Source organism: Asterias amurensis, chromosome 2 (assembly GCF_032118995.1).
Source record: "Asterias amurensis chromosome 2, ASM3211899v1".
In the NCBI taxonomy this organism is placed as follows: Eukaryota; Metazoa; Echinodermata; class Asteroidea; order Forcipulatida; family Asteriidae; genus Asterias; species Asterias amurensis.
Window position 1 is genome coordinate 15,542,180 of NC_092649.1, and position 19,410 is coordinate 15,561,589.

General features: G+C 40.1%; 1 protein-coding gene across 2 annotated transcripts in view; it reads left to right on the forward strand.

Annotated features, from left to right (window-relative positions):
* LOC139954443 (pseudouridylate synthase 7 homolog) overlaps positions 1-18,706 on the forward strand; it is a 104,710-nt gene extending 86,004 nt beyond the window's left edge. For both annotated transcript variants that reach the window (XM_071954244.1, XM_071954243.1), the window contains exons 13-18: positions 1,991-2,126; positions 5,665-5,781; positions 9,263-9,332; positions 12,926-12,985; positions 14,231-14,322; positions 17,028-18,706. In XM_071954244.1, coding sequence (XP_071810345.1) covers positions 1,991-2,126; positions 5,665-5,781; positions 9,263-9,332; positions 12,926-12,985; positions 14,231-14,322; positions 17,028-17,215 — 663 coding nt within the window. In that variant the 3' untranslated portion in view covers positions 17,216-18,706. The remainder of the gene's footprint in view (positions 1-1,990; positions 2,127-5,664; positions 5,782-9,262; positions 9,333-12,925; positions 12,986-14,230; positions 14,323-17,027) is intronic.
* The last annotated feature ends 704 nt before the right edge of the window (positions 18,707-19,410 follow it).

A 19,410-nucleotide genomic window follows, 5' to 3' on the forward strand; every position in this document is an offset into this window, starting at 1 on the left:
ATTAAACTTACACTGTTTAAAGATAATGATGGTAGAAAACTTACCTAAATATATTACTTGCTGAGTTGCTGTTGTTTTTTGAGAAATGAGTAAAACAATGTCAAGAAAATTATTTAAGCATGTACAACGTACTGGTGTGTATAATGTTGTTAAGACAATGGAAACATTAAATAAGTTGGCAAATGCTGAAAGTGGTCCCCGTTTTACCGTTTCAAAGCATGTGGACAATATTGGTCACAGACCAGCGTCCTCACTTCATGTGACCTAACATAAACATGAAATTACAAAGCTGTGAAAATTTAAGTTCAATCGGTTACAGGCCTAGAAGTACACACAAGCCACCAGGGCCATGGTCTTGGCCTTGGCGCCCCTTTAAAAGTTTCCCATTGACTTAAAGATTTTCCAGTGGATGTAAGTGCCCTTTTTGAAATGAAATTGGCCTTGCCCTTTTCAAGACAAAATACCAGGCTGCGTTTTCAGAGTCTTAAGAAAATAGTGGGGAATTTTTTTTTTTTTTTTTTTACGGTTATCAAATATTGGGTGTTGGACTCAAGATATCAAAATTATTAGTGTTTGACTCATTTCATAAAAAACTCTAGCATTTCAGGAAATTTGTCCACATTGACAACTTGTATACCATGTAAGTTAGATGCAAATCTGTAAAGGCCCATTCACACGAGCGCTGCAAACGAGGGTCCCTGGTTAAGGGTGCCAGCCGTCTGTCACCTTTACCGCGTGCGATTTTTTAGCGAGCATTCACACGACACACACGCACACACACATGTAAACATACGTCCCTCGTTTGGGTAGGCTTGACTGCATGGACTAAAGTCTACAAGCAACAGGTTCGAGTTAAAACAAAAACCTTCCAGTTAAAAGGAATAAAATAAATCAGTTTCATTGAAATCAATTTCATTTTAAGTCACATAAAATGTAGAATATTTTACAAACATTTGCAATAACGTAACTCTCATCCCGGCGGCCGGCGAGAAGGGGGTTACATTTTCGAAGCTAAAAAAAGAAAAACACGATTCAAATAGCTTTTTGGACGTTAAAAATGCTACATTGTTGAATGGAAATGCTTTATAGATATGAAATTATTGATGACACATACCAAATAATGAATTAAAACATCGAAAAGCTTAGCCAAATGACGTATTCTGCTTCCGAATGAACAATGTTTTTGCTTCAAGGTTTGAGCTTGTCTTGAAATGCAGCGATCCAGCAAAGTCGAGTCATGTTCGAGTCGAAGAAAAACACAAAATTCCACGATTCAAATAGAGTTTTTAAGTTAAAAACGCTACATTGTTGAATGAAAATGTTTTTTAAGATATGGAATTATTGATGAGACATAACAAATGGTGAATTAAAACATCGAAAAGCTTTGCCAAAAGACGTATTCTGCTTCCGATTGAACGATGTTTTTGCTTCAAGGTTTGGACTGGTATAGCATCCGGCCACAAAACCTACCAGCCAAACGGATCGTTGTCCAGCGTTGAGCAGATATACATCACGTGTATGTACATGTACATGTATATGCATGCTATAGTTCGCCCATTTCTTCCTCCATAGTTCTACACGTGTCAACGCAGCGGTCCCTCGTTACGATCGCAGGTATTCGGTTCAGACGATGGCTCCCCATGATTATAACATCGATGCAATTTTTTTGAGGGGATCTCGATCTGTGTTATGAACAACACGGGACCCAGGTAATTTCGTAACATACATAGCATTCACACGACGTGGATTTGCGATTTCATAACATCGATGTTATGAAATCGCACGGGACCCTCGTTTGCAGCGCTCGTGTGAATGGGCCTTTTGCATTTATTTTGTTCAATCTTATAAATGTTTTGTACATCATAATAACAAATAACAGCATAGACGTGCACACATATCCACTCTCCTGGGTGTACAAGGTGCTGTAAACCAAAAACAAACGAAAAGAAAAACAAGTTCTAATGATGATCCAATTTTCCCCCGAGTGTAGATTCCAAGAAATGTCCGACTGCTGTACGTGCACAGTTACCAGAGCTACATATGGAATACACTGATAACAAAGCGCATCCAGAAGTATGGCCTGAACGTCATACCAGGGGATCTGATCGTAACAGAGGAAGTCAAAGGTAAAATGATGACTGATGTCTTAAGAGGCTGTCAGCTCAGCTCAATATGATAGAGTTATAGTATAACATCAAAGGGTGTTAGTTTTTGAATCAGAGCTCCCAGGTCAAAATTCCAGTTGAACCTAGTTAACTGGGGTCAACTGGTTCAACTGGATAGTGATCAAACTCGTCTATTTTCCGTATTAACCAACTGGTTTGGACTAGGTTTAACTGTGTTCAACTAGGTTGAAATTATAAACCAGTTGGTCTCTGTCCATTTTCCATATTAAACCAACTGGTTTTAACTGTGTTTAACTAGTTTATCAACTGGTTTCAACTAGTTCCAGTTAAACCCAGTTTAACTAGGTTCAACTGGAATTTCGATCTGGGAGATAAAGATTTTTTACCCTTACATTGCGCAGTACTTTCCCAAGTTATGACAAAAACTTCACAGGCTAATCACTCGGGTAGGATTCAAACCCACGAGCTGTGCATCGACTTATCTTAAAGACACTGGACACTATTGGTAATTGTCAATGACTAGTCTTCTCACTTGGTGTATCTCAACATATGCATAAAATAACAAACCTGTGAAAATTTGAGCTCAATTGTTAGTCGAAGTAGTTGCCTGATAATAATGAAAGAAAAATCACCCTTGTCACACGAAGTTGTGCGCTTTCAGATGCTTGATTTCGATACCTCAAATTCTAAATATGAGGTCTCGAAATTCCTTGAAAATTACTTCTTTCTCTAAAACTATGTCACTTCAGAGGGAGCCGTTTCTCACAATGTTTTACACCATCAACCTCTCCCCATTACTTGTCACTAAGTAAGGTTTAATGATAATAATTATTTTGAGTAATTACCAACAGTGTCCATTGCCTTTAAAGATAAGCTGTTAACCCTAGTATTTCTGGTTGTGGCTGTATTTGTAAACCCTTTAATAGTGCTGCATAAATCTCATAATTCAAAAACTTCACGCACCTGTCTTGAAATGTTTTTGTTTATTAAGCACCTTGAGCATCTTTTTGGTCGATGCTTGAGCTATATCAAACTTAAAAGAACGTAACTGAATTGATAAGAAACCAAAATTGTGAAGATCACAGTTTTACATAAAAGTTATATATCTAATAATGATGATAGTAGAAAACATCCCTTGAAATATTTCTGTCTGATATGTCATATTTGATGAGAAATAAATAATCTAATTTCACGTGTTGAGTTCATCGCTCAGTGAGCGTTTTATTCATTTTTGTTTTGCCATTGATGCAATGCGAAGTTTGTAATCGGTTTTTCACTATTCTCTTGTGACCCAGATGGCCGATCGATCTCAAACTTCTACAGATTTGTCAGTTTATGTATATAATGGAATACATAAATTGCTTACACTGCCAGCAACTGTTTTGTTAGCAAACCAATTCTGTAATGTTCCTTTAATTTTTTATATATTATCATTGTAAACAAAATTTACACTCACATGCTTGTGTTTGATGTTTCTGGACTAAATTTTACCTATATGTGTAATTAGTGAGAGGTTTAATTGGTGGAGCATTTGAAGTTTTCCAGAATTGCCATAAATGATTGATGTTGAAGTGTACCATCCCTTTAAAAAGGCTCAACATTGAGGTCAATGTTGCACGTATACATTTCCCCCAAACGTCAATTTTGTTTTGATGTCTCATTCTTTCTCAACTCGTGGGAGTTTTTAGAAAGTACACACACTTCCTTGACAATGACACCACATCAGGCGGTACAACCTTAAGGAAGTGCAGGATTATCCTAAAGTACACTCAGATCATTCTGGGATCAAGGCAGTGCTGATCCCACGCATTCTCAGAGATTACTCAAGCAGTTGGTTTCACTCTTCATTTTCAGAATCTCTGACATTATTTTTTAAACATTAAAGCCATATTGTGTCAATTGTGCCCTTGAGCAAGGCACTTGACCATAATTGCTTTGTAAAAAGTTGGGAAAGTATAAATAGTTTACTATTCGCTATCAGCCAGGCTCCCTTACATGTAGTATACAAATATTGAGTGGCTCAGAGTGGAATGGGAGGAATATTGTCGCAAGGTAAAATATGGACTGTTCCATTGCTGAGTGAAATGGAACAGTCCAAATTTTACTGAGCGATAATATTCCTTCCATTCCACGAAATAAAGCCACTCAATATTTGTTTTATATTATTGACATACAGATCCTTGTCATTTGATGTGTTTTAAAAGTATAACATTATGAAAAATCACACAAAATTACTGACAACCAAAAATCATATAGCGCGCGTAGCGGCAACAATGCACAAATCGGATCACAACCTTTTGCACAGGTGCTCCTTTGTTTTAGCAGCGGCGCGGTGGCGCACTGTACTGCTCAAAAACATTGGTAACAAGGATGATCCTAACTGTTGAATGGGAAATGCTATTCCCCATGGGGAATGGGTCTTTTTGATCACCGGTGCGGATGGGAGTAATAGTGAATTACACAATCAAATTACCAATCAAATGACAAGGATCTGTACATGTACGTCAGTTATATAATGGATGATATCTATCCTTGCTAGCTGACAGTGAAGGAGGGTAACCCTGTCTCATCAGCCCCCATGAGTAGGTGACGATGTGTCCCTGGTGACAATGTGTCCCTGGTGACAGTTGATTTGGGTCGAGTTAAGTCTAGCCTTCACCGTGATGTGGCTATCCAGCCTTTTATGTTTTGTAGTATTTCATAGGAGAAAAAAAAACCTTCAGTGATTTGCTTAAGCATGAAAATAGCTCGCTTATTTACGCGTGTTACTGACCAAAATTTCATGCCATATACATTGCTTGTAACTGGTATTTAGCTGTTGTTTACTTAGCATAACAATTGAGTGGAGTCATGGCCGGTTATCTGATTTTACTAAGCAAGGAGTTTTTTTAGCCTAAAGCAAATTTTGTGCTTAAGCAACTCAATGCCGAAATTTCAGGCCATATTCATTGCTTGTGACTGGTATTTAGCTGTTGTTTACTTAGCATAGCAATTGAGTTGAGTCTTGGCCGATAATCTATCTCCATCTCCATTGGTTCAGTCAGCAAAATATCCTGCCGGATACATCTACGCTAACTTGCGCACTGCGTGTGGAAATAGACTACTACATGTATTTGTTGTTGCTTATATGTCCCTTGAACTTAGCTAGGGTTGTGCTGTTCACAGCAGCCGACGAGAGTGAGTTCCAGAGTTTAACAGTTGATACGAAGAATGAATCTTTGAAGGCCCGAGCTTTATGGCTGACTTGAGTGAATTTTTGGTTGTTTCCCCTTGTATCCCTGGTATTGGGCTGAACATAGTTGTGAAGTGGAATGTCAACCAAACCATTTTTCATCTTGTAGAGCATACATAATTTCTGTTAATTTCTTCTGTTCTGTAGTGTGTCCCATCCCAAGTCATCTAGAAGTATCCCTTTTGTAGTTTCCCGTGCAAAATCTAATTTTACTAAGCAAGGATTTATTTTAGCTTAATTTGTGCTTAAAAGCAGCTCTATGAAATTGATCCCAAGGTTAAAAAATCACTCTATGATAACTTGCAGGGGAGGAGTCCGAAACCAAGGTGTTATTCCTTGATGCCAGCAACGTGGATAGCTACACCATACAAGACATCGTGTTGCCATTACCAGGTTACACCATGGAGTATCCTAAGAATGAAAGTAAGTGTGCAACGTCAGGCCTTGAACTTTGCTCTTAAAGGGGCAAAGCGAAGCGTAGTATTTTTGAATGCGTTAGGACGCTCTCAAACAAATTTGTATTACTTTCGGGGGTATTCGTACCCAAAACAGTTAATAAAGACTGGAGCACATTGCCACCACAGACATCATATCCATGACTGACAATAAGACCGTTAGTGGAGCCGTTATATTCCCCCTACAAAGCAGCTTAAAACTAAGGCGTGACAGAATGCCTATTAAAACTGTGCGGGTCGAGTCGTGTACATGTATACCCCTGGATGTGATCAAAATACTGTTGAGACTGCCGTCACGCGGTCAAAAATATGATGTATTTCCCTCTGGCATGTCTGGTATGGGGCACCGTTATGAGGACAATGTAAATTTGTACGGGAACATTGCACCGCAGCAAAAGTAAAGGGCACCACATCAATAAGCCCTTTTGAGGTATGGCGGACGTGATATGTGCATCACATGCCGCGACTGATGCCACGCTCACCATGTTTGTGGCTATTAGGTTTACGTGTTAACGCGGCGTCGCCTAAAATGCGCACTTCACTGAATAACGTACGTTCTATTTCTATGGTCAAAACGCACAAATTTACCACAAGTTTACAGTGTTGTAGCATTGTGTCCGCCATACCTCAAAAAGGCTTATGGCTGTGGGTGCCAGGGGTTATTTTGAGGACTGGGACGAGCAAGACCGACAGAATTACATGTATGTGACAGGAGGACGACTCATCCACCATTAAACCACATCATGTTGGATGATGTCTATATCCAATAAAATCTTCTTAACTGGCTTATAGGGTGGACAGTTTTATCTGGCTGGAAAAACTTCAAAGCACCCTGAATTTGTTATGTAGGATGATCCCTTTATCCTTACAATTTGTCTTAACTGGCTTAGGATGGACAGTTTTATCTGCCCGGAACTTTTTCTGAGTGCCCTCAATCTGCCCGGAACTTTTTCTGAGTGCCCTCAATTATTTGAAGAAAGTTATATGGCTGGTGTGCATATCCAGAGGGTACTGTGTCCCTTTTTTGAGAGTTATTGTTTAGTCCCAAATGCCAGACCTTTGTTTTTGTTATACAAATGTGGCTTGCGCTCATTGAATCTATGAGTCCAGCCGTTGATTTCACCAAACTCTTCCTAACTTAGGATTAATCTTAGGACTTCCTTGCATAGCTGAAGCGTGAATTTGATTAGCAACAGCCTTTTGAACTCAGCCCTCAACTACTACAGACCTAGGGGTCAGATTGACATGTCAAAGGTCATTGACCCCAACTCAAGGCAGTCACCAATTACAAACACTGACTGGACTAATTTTACATACGCCTTGTGGTTTAATTGAGGGGGTCAGTTGTGATGTAAAGGCAGGCAGGCTGTACGCCAATCTTGTTTGGTTTATGAAAGATTAACCGCTCAAAGTCTTTTTCCCCAAGGATCACTTTTTAAACTTGCTCCCAAGGTAATTTCTTAGACCTCCAAAGTCCGTCAGTCATAACTATTGCAAGATTGTTGCTTGCCCTTTAAATTTAAAGAGGTTCAAGTCCAAAATCTGCAGTTAAAGTTGTGGTTCATAAGAGTATTAAAGGCAGTGGACACTACTGGTAATTACTCAAAATAATTATTAGCATAAAACCTTACTTGGTAACGAGTAATGGGGAGAGGTTGATAGTATAAAATAGTGTGAGAAACAGCTCCCTCTGAAGTGAAGTAGTTTTCGAGAAACAAGTAATTTTACACAAATTTGATTTTGAAACCTCAGAACTTGAGTTTGTGGTCTTGAAATCAAGCATCTGATGAAAGCACAAAAAAAGTTTGTGTGCAAGTTGTTTTTTTCTTTCATAGTTATCTCGAAACTTTGACGACCAATTGAGCTCAAATTGTCACATGTTTATTATTTTTTCTGCATATTTTGAGATACACCAAGTGAGAAGACTAGTCTTTGACAATTACCAAAAGTATCCAGCATCTTTAAGGCCATTAGTTATAGTCTAAGTTTGTATTGATTGGGTTTAAGATTAACTTGATTTTTTAGATACAAAGTCCCATCCTGTTAAGGTGTTCTCTTTTCCTGCCACTTCCCCGGTAATATCGTAATTTTTGGTGCGATCCCTGGCTATATAGCAGTTACAGGTTGTATGGCTTCCGACTGGTACTCTCTAAACAGACATGATGACAAAGTAGGGAGATTGGCACTATAGGGCTAGATAGCTCCTTTGGTAGAGCGCCAGGCACAATCATCAGGAGGTTGCCGGTGCAAGTCCTGCTCTTGTCAACTTTTCTTTGTCCAACCCAAAAATATTAAGAGTAATAATTTTTTTTGTTAAACTTGTTGGAAACAAAGTTGGATATTGAGACCAATTCCTGTAATGCAAGTCCAACCATTTGAACTTATACAAGGTGAAGAAACACAGACTGTTGCTAGACATGGGCTTGGCAAGGCTATGTCACTAAGACTTACGTATCGAGAGAGATCACCTGTTGACGTCAGACAGGTAGACTCTTAGGAAGGATTAGGAAAAAAGTGTTCCGGATCATACTTCAATGATTATAAGTGAAAACTGTCAAAGGTTGCTCCAGTTCATGTTATGTATGACGTTAATCTAGTTATTGAAATAGAACAGTCTGTCACATTTGCATGATTTGTGCTTCTTTTATTTCAGCTTAGAATTGTCTTTAAATTTGATACTTTTTTGCCAAGGGTTTGATAAACTGTTGCGTAGTTTACTTTTAACATGTTTCCTCCATTGCTTATGACAACTTGGGTGGTTAGCAAGTGACTCTTCATAATGTACAAAATTGTCTTTCAATTGGAGACAGTTTTTTAAGGTTAGTTTAATTTTTGCATAGATTCATTTTAGGCACCGGACACTATTGTTAACTACTCTAAATAATTTAATGGCTTCTGACAGGCACCCCTGAACAAAGATATTGACAAAAATTGGGAGACCACCAACGTAGAGCGCCGGCACGTTAAATCGGAGGTCGTTGGTTCAAATCCCGCTCTAGTCAATTTTTCTTTGTTCAATCCTAAATTACTCTAAATAATTGTCAGCATAAAAGATTAACTTGGTGACAAGCATTGGACAGCTCTTAGTAGGAATAAAAACTGTGAGAAACAGCTCCCTCTGAAGTAACTGAGTTTTTGAGAAAGATGTAATTTTTCACTCAAATATTTTTCACCTCAGGTCTGAACCCACACATTTGTGCAACAAGGGTATTTTTCTGTCATTGTTCTCTTGCAATTTTGGAGATTTGTTATTATATGCACACATGTATGTTTGGATACACCCACTGACTAAAGTGAGAATACTGGTTTTCGACTATAACCAAAGGTGTCCAGTGCCTTTAACACGTTTCCTTCATTGCTTATGACAACTTGAGTGGTTGACAAAGTGACTCTTGATGTTGTATAAATAGTAAGACCTTTTTTGTCGGCTCTGCCTGTTTCCTTTACAGTCGGTGACTGGTACGGTGACTTACTGCACAAAGACGGCCTTGACTTTACGAATATGAGGCATCCGGTCAGGTAGGTGACTTACTATTAGGAGGATGTGATTCTTAATCATTCGTCATAAACAGCGAGCGGGTTCATCCCAGGGGAGTGTTGGTGCAAGGTTTTTTTTCCTCTTTCTACGTAGTGCAGCGAATGACCGGAGGCAAGACAGGACGCAAATTCTATTTTGGACATGGGGAAAAAAGTGCCCACCCTTCCTTTCAGAGTGGAAAGGGGGTATAAGGAGTGAAAAGGGGATATAAGGAGTGGAAAGGGATATAAGGTGTGGAAAGGGGGTATAAGGAGGGGAAAGGGGGTATAAGGAGTGGAAAGGGGGTGTAAGGAGTGGAAAGGGGTATAAGGAGTGGAAAGGGGTATAAGGAGTGGAAAGGGGTATAAGGAGTGGAAAGGGGGTATAAGGAGGGGAAAGGGGGTATAAGGAGTGGAAAGGGGGTGTAAGGAGTGGAAAGGGGTATAAGGAGTGGAAAGGGGGTATAAGGAGTGGAAAGGGGGTATAAGGAGTGGAAAGGGGTATAAGGAGTGGAAAGGGGGTATAAGGAGTGGAAAGGGGTATAAGGAGTGGAAAGGGGTATAAGGAGTGGAAAGGGGTATAGGGAGTGGAAAGGGGTATAAGGAGTGGAAAGGGGTATAAGGAGTGGAAAGGGGTATAAGGAGTGGAAGGGGGTATAAGGAGTGGAAGGGGGTATAAGGAGTGGAAAGGGGTATAAGGAGTGGAAAGGGGTATAAGGAGTGGAAAGGGGTATAAGGAGTGGAAAGGGGTATAAGGAGTGGAAAGGGGGTATAAGGAGTGGAAAGGGGTATAAGGAGTGGATAGGGGTATAAGGAGTGGAAAGGGGGTATAAGGAGTGGAAAGGGGTATAAGGAGTGGAAAGGGGGTATAAGGAGTGGAAAGGGGTATAAGGAGTGGAAAGGGGGTATAAGGAGTGGAAAGGGGGTATAAGGAGTGGAAAGGGGGTATAAGGAGTGGAAAGGGGTATAAGGAGTGGAAAGGGGTATAAGGAGTGGAAAGGGGTATAAGGAGTGGAAAGGGGGTATAAGGAGGGGAAAGGGGGTATAAGGAGTGGAAAGGGGGTGTAAGGAGTGGAAAGGGGTATAAGGAGTGGAAAGGGGGTATAAGGAGTGGAAAGGGGGTATAAGGAGTGGAAAGGGGTATAAGGAGTGGAAAGGGGGTATAAGGAGTGGAAAGGGGTATAAGGAGTGGAAAGGGGTATAAGGAGTGGAAAGGGGTATAAGGAGTGGAAAGGGGTATAAGGAGTGGAAAGGGGTATAAGGAGTGGAAAGGGGTAAAAGGAGTGGAAAGGGGTAAAAGGAGTGGAAAGGGGGTATAAGGAGTGGAAAGGGGTATAAGGAGTGGATAGGGGTATAAGGAGTGGAAAGGGGGTATAAGGAGTGGAAAGGGGTATAAGGAGTGGAAAGGGGGTATAAGGAGTGGAAAGGGGTATAAGGAGTGGAAAGGGGGTATAAGGAGTGGAAAGGGGGTATAAGGAGTGGAAAGGGGGTATAAGGAGTGGAAAGGGGTATACGGAGTGGAAAGGGGTATAAGGAGTGGGAAGGGGTATAAGGAGTGGAAAGGGGTATAAGGAGTGGAAAGGGGGTATAAGGAGTGGAAAGAGGTATAAGGAGTGGAAAGAGGTATAAGTAGTGGAAAGGGGTATAAGGAGTTGAAAGGGGTATAAGGAGTGGAAAGGGGGTATAAGGAGTGGAAAGGGGTATAAGGAGTGGAAAGGGGGTATAAGGAGTGGAAAGGGGTATAAGGAGTGGAAAGGGGTATAAGGAGTGGAAAGGGGTAAAAGGAGTGGAAAGGGGGTATAAGGAGTGGAAAGGGGTATAAGGAGTGGATAGGGGTATAAGGAGTGGATAGGGGTATAAGGAGTGGAAAGGGGGTATAAGGAGTGGAAAGGGGTATAAGGAGTGGAAAGGGGGTATAAGGAGTGGAAAGGGGTATAAGGAGTGGAAAGGGGGTATAAGGAGTGGAAAGGGGGTATAAGGAGTGGAAAGGGGGTATAAGGAGTGGAAAGGGGTATACGGAGTGGGAAGGGGTATAAGGAGTGGAAAGGGGTATAAGGAGTGGAAAGGGGTATAAGGAGTGGAAAGAGGTATAAGGAGTGGAAAGAGGTATAAGTAGTGGAAAGGGGTATAAGGAGTTGAAAGGGGTATAAGGAGTGGAAAGGGGGTATAAGGAGTGGAAAGGGGTATAAGGAGTGGAAAGGGGGTGTAAGGAGTGGAATGGGGTATAAGGAGTGGAAAGGGGTATAAGGAGTGGAATGGGGTATAAGGAGTGGAAAGGGGGTATAAGGAGTGGAAAGGGGTATAAGGAGTGGAAAGGGGTATAAGGAGTGGAAAGGGGTATAAGGAGTGGAAAGGGGTATAAGGAGTGGAAAGGGGGTATAAGGAGTGGAAAGGGGGTATAAGGAGTGGAAAGGGGTATAAGGAGTGGAAAGGGGTATAAGGAGTGGAAAGGGGTATAAGGAGTGGAAAGGGGTATAAGGAGTGGAAAGGGGGTATAAGGAGTGGAAAGGGGTATAAGGAGTGGAAAGGGGGTATAAGGAGTGGAAAGGGGGTATAAGGAGTGGAAAGGGGTATAAGGAGTGGAAAGGGGTATAAGGAGTGGAAAGGGGTATAAGGAGTGGAAAGGGGTATAAGGAGTGGAAAGGGGGTACATGTATAAGGAGTGGAAAGGGGGTACATAAGGGGGTAAGGAGTGAAAAGGGGTATGCGGTTTGGAAAGGGGGTATAGGGAGTGGAAGGGAAAATTATTTGAAGACAAATTCCATTGCTTAGTTTGTAATTGTATAGTCATGGGTGGGGGTTGGACACAGAGACGATGGGAGAGTTATGAGACAGTTTGCTCGTATGAGTAATTTTAATTAACATTCATCAATGTTTGTGAAAATGAACTATGTTTGCTGGGATGCAGCTTAGAGATAAATCTTCTTTTAAAGGAACCTGTTGCCTTGGATCGGTCGTGTTGGTCTTTGAAAAGCGTTTGTAACCGTTTTTTATAAAATGCATATGGGTAGAAAGATGTTGTAAAAGTAGAATACAATGATCCACACAAATATGCCACAAAATTGCACGGTTTTCCTTTTACCTCGTCCACTAACACGGTCGGCCATTTATGGGAGTCAATTGACTCCCATGTTAGTTTGCACAGTAACAGGAAAACCACACAATTTCTAGGCAAACTTGTGTGGATCAGTGTGTTCTACTTTTAAAACATCTTTCCAACCATATGCATTTTATAAAAAATGATTACAAACGCTTTGTATAGACCAACTCGTCCGATTTAAGGCAACAGGTTCCTTTAATGTCTGCTGATTGGGAGTTGAGCAACAAAACAAATGTGTACAGGCCAATATGTAAACTTGCCTAACTGTGAGGGCAGGGATGGTTCTTGTGATTGAAATAGCTTATGCAGTGCATAATGGTTTGTTGCAAAGGCTTGGTTCTCCCCAAGGAGCTGAGATTGTCCAAGAAAATAATTTAATGGCAAAGTGATGATGTTGCTTTGAGATGCCCTTCGGGTGTGAAAAGAGTGATATAAAAACCAACTATTTTGAGTAGTATTATTATTAATACTCCCATATGATTGAATTTTTTTACAGGGATTATTCGCTAACAGGGACCTATAGAAAGATAGTAGTTAAACCAGACAATGTATCATGGTAAGTATTTACAGGCAGTGGACACTGTTGGTAATTACTCTAAATAATCATTGGCATAAAACCTTACTTGGTAATGAGAAATGGAGAGCTGTTGATGGTATTAAACAATGTGAGAAACGGCTCCCTTGGAAATAACGTAGTTTTCAAGAAAGAGGTAATCTCCCATGAATTTGATTTCTAGACCTCAGAATAAGCATCTGAAAGCACACAATTTCGTGTGACAAGGGTGTTTTTTCTTTGGTTATTATCTCGCAACTTCGATGACCAAAAATTGAGCTCAAATTTTCACAGGTTTCTTATTTTATGCAAATGTTGAGATACACCAAGTGAGAAGACTGGTCTTTGACAAAAACCCAACAGTGTCCAGTGTCTATTAATATATAAAGATGTAATGGTGTATACACATTGGACAGTTAAAAGCTTTTTTATTAAAGGCACTGGACAATATTGGTAACTACTCAAAACAAACTGTTAGCATCAAAACTTACTTATAAACTAGTAAAATATCGAGAGATTCGGCTCCTGTTTTTGAGAAAGAGGTAGTTTCTCGCTCAATTAATGACTGAAGCCTTTTATTATGCATCTGATAAAGCACACAAAGTTGTGCAACAAGGGTGTCTTTTCTTTCATTATTCTCTACTTGTAACTTCAAAGACCAATTGAGCAAAAATGTTCACAGATTTGTTATTTTATGCATATTTTGGGATACACCAAGTGAGAAGACTGGTCTTTGCCAATTTCCAAAGGTGTCCAGAGCCTTTAAGGGAAGTGGTGTAGCAAGACTCTTCGGGGGGAGGGGGGGGGGGATGGCAAAGACATACATTTTTGTGGGGTTGGGGATTTTTTATTTAAAAAAAAAAGGTAAAACAATTTTATTGTTGGAGAGGGTTGTGACTTGGCTCCTCACTCAGAATTTTGTCAGAATTGTGTTTACAAGTAAACACTGATTGGAACCAACTCTGAAAACAGAGAGTGCTTACCAACCGAAACAACCTATGGGTATAATAGATGTTAAAGTTGCATCGGGGATAAAGAATTTTTTTTTTTTTTTTTTTACAGGACTCGGGAAAGTACTGAGTATACAGTCCTAACACACATCGGTGTATGGGTAAAAAACAAAAATTAATAACCTATGGGTATAAATGCAAGATTGTTTTGCGTTTTCAATTAGCCGCATGATACTGTTGACCAGACAAGATTTGAATGATGTTTATTTTGAATTGCTATTTTGTTCTTGTATAACAGGTCCATCATACCATATAATGATGTTGTGTATCCTTTAGTGCTGAGTGATCTGGATAGACTTGAAGGGAAACAGCCACCACAAGTTGAGACAGGTCAGTAATCAGTGAAGTAATTTGTTTTTATTTGTATCCTAGGGGATAATGGTTTATTAACGACATTTCACAAAATCATACATGTCGTCAAATTGTAATAACAAGACATTGTTAAAGGAGGTTGGTACTTTTTCAAAATGTCCATAGATTTACATTAAACTTACAGGGTTTGAAGATAATGATAGTGGAAAGCTTCCCTTCAAATATTACTAACTGAGGTGCTGTAGTTTTTTGAGAAATGAGTAAAACAATGTCATAAAAATTCGTTTGTAAATGCTTTAAATAATTTTGGTCTCAGGAGACCAAAATTATTTTCATGACATTGTTTTACTCATTTCCCTAAAACTACAGCACCTCAGTACGTAGTATTTTCAGGGAAGCTTTCTACTATCATTATCTTCAAAGCGTGTAAGTTTAGTGTAAATCTGTGGACATTGTGTTTTTTGTCCTACAAAAAGTACCTTTAAAGCAAGACACAGCGTTTATAAAGAGAATTAACCCCCTTTAAACATTAATCTTTGGTCAAAATCATTTATCATTAATTTCGGGCTGGGTCTTTTTCAACAAAGTATCCTTTTAATAGACCCTATGCACAACACACAACGCACACACAAGCGCGTCTCCTGTCTGCCATTTTGGGTGTCATAACATGCACAAAAGGTAAGGACTCCCCCCAAAAATAGCGGAAACAGTTGACGCGCATTGTTTGTAGGTGCGTAAACATGTGTACCATCCTTTTGTGCGCATTTTTGACACACAAAAGGGGGGACAGGAGATGCGCGAGCAAGTGCACTGCACGTTTTGCCATTTGTCTATAGCATGACGTTTTCTGAAATCTCATTATTTCTGGTAATGCTAGGGCCATGTCACACAAACAATTGTTTTCCAAGAAGAGAATCCATTCACATTTGAACGTTCACATACTATTTTGGGGGGATTGTAAGACATTGTATGAACAATGATTTGGTTGCCTCTAAGTTTGCCCTTACACTCTGTACGGTCAAATAGCAGCATCTAACCTATCGGATAAACATCAAATTGGAATGTTAGTAAAAGTTGAATTAGCAGCACAGAGAACAGCTATCTTCCAATAAGTTGACTCCTTTGTCCTCAGTAAGAGGGCTTTTTGATCTCAGTTAGGGCACTTTTTGAGAGTGTGACATCATATGCTAGGGGTCAAGTCACGTCTATTGAGTGTCTTTGTAATAATTATACAAAATCTGTTGAAGATGTTCGTTAAACTTAGCAAAATTGAATTGACTGTCCACGAGTGTAATCTCGTAAATCGTTAGACCTTGTTCCAGACCTTACTGTCATCAATCGGTCTGAGCCTAGCCATCTTAAGTTTGGCCATGATCTCAAGGATGGGACTATGGGATAAGATGTCAGTTGGTCAGTCACCAATCAGTAACTAGTTGTTAATGACTCCTTGACTCACCCCGTACCATGTTGGCCTTGTATTGACCCATCCGTCCGGAGTAATTAGTGAGAAATCAAGATAACTGTTGCCCCAAGGTTGCCCACTTAATTCTTATGCTTCTTGCACATTGTCCAAAGAATGCCAAATTGACCGGGGGATGGATTTCACGAAGAATTAAGACTAGTCTTATCTTGAGTTGGGATGAGTTACTCTTTGTGAAGGATAAGCCCCAAGTTTTTAATGTCTCCTAGAATTAGTCCTGAGTAAGGACTAGTTCTAATCATGCAACTTTTCAGCTGAACAGCTGTATTCCTTTCCTTTCTTTTCAAAACAGTGGCATAGAAAATTCAACACCAAAATTAAGTGTGATCGGCCATTTCCTCTTTGATGTCTGATTGACTGAGTGTGGAAAACGGTTTATAAGCACAGAGCAGGCAAGATATTCTTCCTGCTTTAGTCTGATTTACGACTTTCTTTGGAAAATTTCCCTTGGAAAAAATCAGACAAATTGTGATAAAATAGCCTGAAAGGTCATAGAGGGCTGACCTATACGTACAAATGGAATAGGCTGTAGAGCTACAACCTATAAGCCTACATGTATGAGGTATGGCGGACGTGATGGGCGTGTACTGTTGGGTTTGGGTGTATAGACACAAACTTACCCAAACCTATTAGTGTTGTAGCATTGTGTCCGCCATATCTCAAAAAGGCTCAGATCATTCCATGTCCTTCATGAGTACTCGATTCAATGTTCCAACATTCTTAATGTTTTATTAATACATGATTAGGCCAACCAGCCTCTTTATGAAAGCTTGCCTGATCATCTTTATCAGGAAAGCTTGATGGATCAAGTGGTTGTTTTTCTTTCTTTTTTTCTTTTTTTTCTTAAGCTACACGTGACTGTCGGTGCACTCTCGTGCCAAACTGGTTCTCCCCACAAATTCCACTGGATACTGTGGTCTAACGTTCATAAGCCCATGGGGTTTCCACTTAATACTAGCAGTAGAAACACTTAAACAAACATAAGCTAGCCTAGAAGGTATGGTACTTTGTGGGCGTCTGTGGTATCGCTGTTTAGGGGTGTTAACCTTTAGTTGTACTTCCTAGGTTTCCTCCTTGGTGCTAAATTTCATTGTCAAATTGTTTGGCATCCATGTTTATGAAAAGACCAACACCACAGCTATGAAAAGTTCCTTCTGGGAATCTAGCCATGTTTTTCCTGTCTTATGATTTTGATGCATTTTTAACACCAACCCTCGATATCTTATTGACTTCCTGCTTACAGATGGTCAGCTACGTGCATTGAGGTTGGAGTTCACCCTCTCCAGCTGTTGCTATGCAACCATGGCCATCAGGGAGGTGCTCAAGATTGACACTTCAGCCGCTCATCAGTCAACTCTGAATACAACCATGGATGGAGCAACCCTAGCAGATGCTGAGTCTCTACCCAATGATGAGGAAGATTGCAACTGAGGTTACAACTCCTTGAAATGAGACTACCACTGCCTGGTGGTGAACTTTGCACCTTAGAGCAACCTCTTGAAATGAGACTACCACTGGGTAATGGTGAAGGTTACAGCTAAGAGCAACTTCTTGAAATGATACTACCATTGTGTGATGGTGAAGGTTGCAGCTAAGAGCAACTTCTCGAAAATGAGACTACCAGTGCGTGATGGTGAAGGTTGCAGCTACTGTAAAAAAACAATTCTGGAAACACGGCTATCACTGCCTGATGGTGAAGTTTGCTGCTGAGAACAACTTCTTGAAACTAGACTACCAGAGTCTGTACCCATCTGAATTTGCATCCACTCAAGGTATAGATTGCAACTGAAAACATCTTGTACGTAGATGCTAACCTACTTAAAAGCTCCCTCAACGTATGACAGGGTAACAGGTTGCTGTAACCTCAATACATGATCTTATGATAGACCTTCCCATCGACTAATAGGCTATTTCAGAATCAAGGTCTTGATCATGGGGGTTGGTTGCAACATCCGGCACTCCAGGCGTAACCACTGGCAAAGCCATTCATCAGACTCTTTAAAAATAACAACTATGGGAAATTATTTTGCCTGATTTAAAGTTATAGTACTTGATGGTATTTAAAGGCAGTGGACACTATTGGTAATTACTCAAAATAATTATTAGCATAAAACCTTACTTGGTGACGGGAGAGGTTGATGGTATAAAACATTGTGAGAAACTGCTCCCTCTGAAGCGACGTAGTTTTCAAGAAAAAAATAATTAAATAAAGTTTGATTTCGAGATGAAATCAAGCAGCTGGAAGCACACAACTTCGTGTGACATGGGTGTTTTTTCCAACTTTGACGACCAATGTTGCTCAAATTTTCACAGGTTTGCTATTTTATGCACATGTTGAGATACACCAAGTGAGAAAACTGGTCTTTGACAATTACCAATAGTTTCCAGTGTCTTTAACAAAAGATTGAACACAAACATTACCTTTACTAAGAGAGTTTCTTTTAAAAAAAATAACCGTGCAAATGAATTATAATGTGGCAAGTCATGCTGTTTGTTAGTGTAAGCATGTTTTTTAAATGATGGCTGCATACAGTGAGCAGAACAATAAAAGAAGGAACACATCAACACATGAAATATCCTACTATTATACCCTGTTTTTAAATTTTTGTTTTTAGCTTTTAATTACGAAATTTCAACTCGAAACATGAACCTATATTATTATTATTTTGTATTGACAAAAAACAAAGGTTTGGGGATTTGCAGGTGAAAATATTTATCTATATGAACACAAATATTCTTTCTGTAAGCTAAAAAGGAGTGACTGACACTTTTCCAACCGAGAGGAAACAGCTATTATAAAAAAATAGTGTTAAGGAGGGATTAGCCTCAAGATTACAGCTGTATAAAACTTTCCTATGTTGATTTTATCATAAATCAAATGTTGTTTTCCACTGGGGACCTTCTTTGGTTCATGTGAATTAAACCAAGTGAAAATTACATACAGCAGTTTGAGTTGAAGGGATTTGTATGTACTCCTAATGGGGAGATTTGGGTCCTTTTGAAAACCTAGGCTTGGTCTAGGCTGTGACTTGGGCTTAGGCTGTGGCTTGCGATATGCTGTGGCTTGGAATAAGGGCCTTGGCTTGGAATAAGGGCCTTGGCTTGGGCTTAGGTTGTGACTTGAGCTTAGGTTGCAGCTCTGGATTAGGTTGTGGCTTGGGCTTAGGCTGTGGCTTGGGGTAAGGCTGTGGCTTGGGATTAGGCTGTGGCTTGGGATTATGCTGGGGCTTGGGATTAGGCTGTGGCTTGGGATTATGCTGGGGCTTGGGATTAGGCTGTGGCTTGGGCTTAGGCTGTGGCTTGGGATTAGGCTTTGGCTTGGGCTTAGGCTGTGGCTTGGGATAAGGCTGTGGCTTGGGATTAGGCTGTGGGTTTGAATCAGGCTTGGGATTTGCTTAGGCTTGGAATAAGGGCTTGGCTTGGTCTTAGGATGTGGCTTGCGTTTGGACTGTGGTTTGGCTTTAGCTTCCATCAGAAAAACATGCCTTTTTCTCACCCAAGCCGTTTTTTAAAAGGGCCTTTCCCGAATGGATAATATTGTGGTCTTCATTATTCAAAGAGGATAAGGCAAACAAAAACACTTCAATATCAGAGATGCACTTGTAGAAATCTCACAGGTAATGTAC